Source organism: Somniosus microcephalus, unplaced genomic scaffold (assembly GCF_052327205.1).
Source record: "Somniosus microcephalus isolate GS21.2 unplaced genomic scaffold, FLI_Smic_1.0 unresolved_chr1, whole genome shotgun sequence".
NCBI lineage: Eukaryota > Metazoa > Chordata > Chondrichthyes > Squaliformes > Somniosidae > Somniosus > Somniosus microcephalus.
In genome coordinates this window covers 34,026,315-34,031,526 of record NW_028225179.1, presented here as the reverse complement: position 1 = coordinate 34,031,526, position 5,212 = coordinate 34,026,315, and the positions used below count along the sequence as shown (strand labels likewise).

Sequence of the window (5,212 nt, the reverse complement as noted above, 5' to 3'; positions counted from 1 at the left end):
GCAGTGCATGCATGAAACCGGCACTTCCATTGGGCTTACGGGTGAGTACCCCGTGCGTACTCACCCGTGGAGACCCGAATTTATTAATACATGATATACCGGGTTTAAAAATCTAAAGCCTCGGAGACACAGGCTGTAAACAGAATACCGGCTCCTGAGATAAAGGTCAGTTGATAACAAAGTTGTAAACAAGCTTTGAAATGGGAATTAGTTATAAATTCTAAAACAATAAAAGATTGAAGCAAACCATTGATGCTTCCGAAAGGTCTAGAGTTTGGAGGGAACACAATGAGAAGACCCAGTTTAAAGTGTTCAGAACTAACACGTAAAACAGAAACACAAACATTAAAAGAGGCATGTGCCTTTGAAAACATGACATCAAGTAAAAGAAACACCTGCTGGTCAAATAGTTTTTATGTTAAACTTGAAAGACAGGAAACACGATTAAATATGCAACCAATTGAGATAGCTAGAAATGCATGTAACATTCAGTTGAAGTGTCTTTATTTTATAGACATTATATGGCCCAGAAATTCGGGTCTCCACGGGTGAGTACGCACGGGGTACTCACCCGTAAGCCCAATGGAAGTGCCGGTTTCGTGCATGCACTGCGCATGCGCGGGTAACCGGAACTTCCGTTCCCCTGAAAGAAGGGGTTGAGAGGTGGAACGCGTGCGCCGGAGAGGCAGCGCGTGCGCATCGAACTTACGTTTTTACTCCAGGTTTTTCCGGGAGGGTAAGTCTCCAGCAGTTACACTTTTAAAAAGCAGGCGCAAGGCCTGCTTTTAACAAGGTAAGTGGTGAATTAATTAAAATTAAAACATTTTTTCCACAGGTTTATTATTTTTAAATACTTTAAAGGTAAGTTTATTTTTAGCCCTGTTAGAAAATGTAATTAATTTTTTCAAAAATTTAAATTATTGTTTAAAATAGTTATTTCATGTAATTTATAGTTATTTTAAAAATGTGATTTAAAAAAAAAATTATTTGCAGTTTTAGTGATGTTTTGGGGCTTATAGTATTTATAGGTTTGACAGCTCTTCCTGTCAAACTTATGAACGAAGCATTCCCTGCTACCATTGGCTCCCCATGGCCCACGTGATCCCAGGGGACGCATCGAACTAACTGCGCCCCTGGGATACGCAAGCACTGCACGCCGGCAGTTGGAGGAGGCCCAGGATCGGAATCCCACGCGGGCCCACAGCTCAACGGCCGGCGCGCTAGGTAAGTGCAGGTCGGGGGCTTGCACCCGTGGGAAGCCTCCGACCCGAATTTCTGGGCCAGTAAATATGACACCAACAAGGACACTTTGAAGATATGACTTCAATAGATGACACCAAGCAATTACATTGTGTTTGTATTGAACTTGGAGCAGTAAAGAGAGTCACAATGTCTGCTAAAAACCAGTAAAGCCAATATTAAGAATTGAATGAAAGCATTTTGTAAGAATGACATCAAAAAAACCATAGTTGTCATTGTTTTTATGATGGTTTTCGGAACACCTAAAGGTAGAGAAATAATTATGCATGCAATGGTTGAATTGATAGTAAGATAGAAAGCATTCAAACAGAGGTAGCAATAAAGACAATTAGCTGACATCAGCAGAGAACATCAAAGAAGAAACCACTGCCAAAAGGGTATAAAAATAAGACAATTTTAACAGAAAAGTCAGAACTCGCTGAACGGGCAAAGCAATTCACAGGATCACAGAAACCCCACAGTGCAGATAGAGGCCATTTCGGCCCATCGAGCCTGCACCGACACATATCCCACCCGATCCCCGTAACCCCTACACCAACACATATCCCACCCTATCACTGTAACCCCACGTATTTAATCCCCCTAACACTAAGGGTCAATTTATCATAGCCAATCAACCTAACCCGCACATCTTTGGACTGTGGGAGGAAACCGGAGCACCCGGGGAAAACCCACGCAAACACGGGGAGAATGTGCGAACTCCACACAGACAGTCGCCCGAGGCCGGATTCGAACCCGGGTTTCTGGTGCTGTGAGGCAACAGTGCTAACCACTATTTCTCAACTCTTCAGAGGCATCTCTGTAAGTCTTTAACTATGAGTCTCGGGAAGTCAAAGTGATTGATTTTGGTGGATGTTCTGGATTTAGAAATAAGTAAGAAATGTAGAAATGTAACGAAGTAAAGATTTGAGAATAAGGATCTCTGAGAAATAAGAAATGTAAGCTAATTGTATTTTGAATTGTTAATGTTGCGACTGATTCAACAGATGTTAACTGAATGTCGGCTCTTAAATAAAATAATGGCCCTGAAATTAGATCGGGGGCTTGCCGCGCGTGCAAGCCCCCGATGTGCACTCACCCTGCGCACCGACATCTGAAGCCCGGGCCTGCTTGCATTTCCTGTCACAGGCCTGGTTCAGCTGTCGGCGCGCTGTGCTAACCTGATCCAGTGGCGTAGTTAGTGCGATGTGCCGGCTGGGATCAGGTGAGCACTGTGCAGCCAATCAGGGGAGGGGAAACTCATTCATGAGTTTGACAGTAAGAGCTGTGCAGTCGCGCGCGTACTGCCTCTGAACCCCTTCGTTCAGAGGACAGGAAATGCCGGTTTTCCCCGCATGCGCTGTGCATGCTGAAAACCGGCATTTCCTCCGGCCAGACGCGTGAGTACCCCGACCGTACCCACGCGTTGGGACAGGAATTACTGGCCCTATATATTTTTAGAATAGTCTCAAAGAGTATTTCTGTATAAACTCGCGAACACACATTTCTGTACACTCTTTTGTAAGGAGTTGCAGAATTCTGGGTGGTATTCCGGACCCTCATAATATCCGGAAGGTTAGTCTAGTTAAACTTATTAAAAGTGCTATCTGGAGGACGGTAACATCTTCAGTCGTTCCTTTCCTTTAGGGAGAGATAGCCTGAACCTTTAGACCCATTTAAGCGTCTTATGGAGCTCAGCTATCTCTAACTTAAGTTGAGGGTGAACGTCTGGGGAATACGCCTGATCTGGGACAGCCCAAAACGGCTAGGACTGTAATTATCCCTTCAAGGTTGCGCCTCTGGTTCACTGACGGCGAGCTGCCCTCTTCTGAGGCGGTGATGGGGGTGGGGGTGGTTATTGAGACCTACCTGGGCAGAGGTGGGTGGCTGGGAGTCATCCACCAGCGAGTGGAGGCCGGCCTGGCCTTTGAGGGATTGGTTCTCCGTCTGCAGCTGTCGCAGCCGTTGGCAGACGTCCTTGTGCGTCTCCATCAGCTCCGCCTGTGGTTGGACACAAAGCGGAGGGAGTGAGTGAGGGAGAGACTGGGAGAGCTGATCCCCCGGGACAGGTTGACGAGGAGGAGGGGAGCGGGCAGCTTTACATCTGATCATCTCTCTCTCACCTCTCTACCTGCCTTCCGCTCTCTCTGTCTGTCTGTCTCTCTCACTTTCTCTCCCTCTATCTCTCTCCCTATCTACCTCCTTCCCTCTCTCCCTCATCTTTCTCTCTCTCCAACTTCCTCTCTCTCTCTCTAGCTCCCTCCCTCTTTCTCTCTATCCCTTCCATCCCACTGTCTCCCTCACTCTCACTCCCTCCCTTCACTCTCTCTCCCTCCCTGCCCCCACACTCTCTCCCCCCCTCCCTCTTTCTTTCCCTCCCTCCGAGACAGGGGACATTTCAGCTACCAGCTGTAGGATTCGTTTCGGGATTGATACAGGGCTCTGGGGAGAGCGTGGAGCCGTGGGATTAGTTTGGGAATTGATACAGGGCTATGAGGAGAGAGCGGGGCAGTGGGATTAGTTTGGGGATTGATACAGGGCTATGGGGAGAGAGCGGGGCAGTGGGATTAGTTTGAGGATTGATACAGGGCTACGGGGAGATAGCGGGGCAGTGGGATTAGTTTGGGGATTGATACAGGGCTATGGGGAGAGAGCGGGGCAGTGGGATTAGTTTGGGGATTGATACAGGGCTATGGGGAGAGAACGGGGCTGTGGGATTAGTTTGGGGATTGATACAGGGCTATGGGGAGATAGCGGGGCAGTGGGATTAGTTTGGGGATTGATACAGGGCTATGGGGAGAGAGCGGGGCAGTGGGATTAATTTGGGGATTGATACAGGGCTATGGGGAGATAGCGGGGCAGTGGGATTAGTTTGGGGATTGATACAGGGCTATGGGGAGAGAGCGGGGCAGTGGGATTAGTTTGGGGATTGATACAGGGCTATGGGGAGAGAGCGGGGCTGTGGGATTAGTTTGGGGATTGATGCAGGGCTATGGAGAGAGCGCGGGGCCGTGGGATTAGTTTGGGGATTGATACGGGGCTATGGGGGGAGAGCGGGACAGTGGGATCAGTTTGGGGATTGATACAGGGCTATGGGGAGAGAGCGGGGCAGTGGGATTAGTTTGGGGATTGATACAGGGCTATGGGGGGAGAGCGGGGCAGTGGGGTCAGTTTGGGGATTGATACAGGGCTATGGGGAGAGAGCGGGGCAGTGGGATTAGTTTGGGGATTGATACAGGGCTATGGAGAGAGCGGGGCAGTGGGATTAGTTTGGGGATTGATACAGGGCTATGGGGAGAGAGCGGGGCAGTGGGATTAGTTTGGGGATTGATACAGGGCTATGGGGAGAGAGCGGGGCAGTGGGATTAGTTTGGGGATTGATACAGGTCTATGGGGAGAGCGCGGGGCCATGGGATTAGTTTGGAGATTGATCTAATGATGGATGAAGCAGGCTCTCCAACTCACCACTTGTTTCTGGGTCCTCTGCTGTGCCTCCACGAACATCTCCTGAATCTTATGAAGCTCTCGAGCTGAGGAATCCATCTCGTCTTTCAACCGCGACACCTGCATTACAAACGAACGGTATCAGTTTTACAGGATGGGACGGCATCCATTGCAGCGATGTTCTGACCCAGCTACGCACCTTCAGAGATATAACGAGCAGTTATTAGCTCCCTGAGGGAGAGGGGTCTGAGAGACACCAGTCAGTGTACAGATATCTCCCTGAGAGAGAGGGACTGAGAGACACCAGTCAGTGTACAGATATCTCCCTGAGAGAGAGGGACTGAGACACCAGTCAGTTTACAGATATCTCCCTGAGAGAGAGGGAATGAGAGACACCAGTCAGTGTACAGATATCTCCCTGAGAGAGGGGGACTGAGAGACACCAGTCAGTGTACAGATATCTCCCTGAGAGAGAGGGACTGAGAGATACCAGTCAGTTTACAGATATCTCCCTGAGAGAGAGGGACTG

At 48.9% G+C, this 5,212-nt stretch overlaps 2 protein-coding genes across 2 annotated transcripts in view; both read right to left on the bottom strand.

Annotated features, from left to right (window-relative positions):
• Nucleotides 1–1,476, bottom strand: part of LOC147094584 (sarcoplasmic/endoplasmic reticulum calcium ATPase 1-like) — a 52,189-nt gene extending 50,713 nt beyond the window's left edge. Inside the window, exon 1 of the mRNA XM_085974226.1 lies at nt 1,465–1,476. Coding sequence (XP_085830352.1) covers nt 1,465–1,476 — 12 coding nt within the window. The remainder of the gene's footprint in view (nt 1–1,464) is intronic.
• Nucleotides 1,477–3,009: 1,533 nt separating this feature from the next.
• The window catches only part of LOC147094583 (rab GTPase-binding effector protein 2-like), a 37,747-nt gene continuing 35,544 nt past the window's right edge, over nt 3,010–5,212 (bottom strand). Inside the window, exons 7-8 of the mRNA XM_085974416.1 lie at nt 4,705–4,803; nt 3,010–3,240 (exon numbers count right to left, since the gene is read on the bottom strand). Of these exons, the coding sequence (XP_085830542.1) occupies nt 3,025–3,240; nt 4,705–4,803 (315 nt within the window). The 3' untranslated portion in view covers nt 3,010–3,024. The remainder of the gene's footprint in view (nt 3,241–4,704; nt 4,804–5,212) is intronic.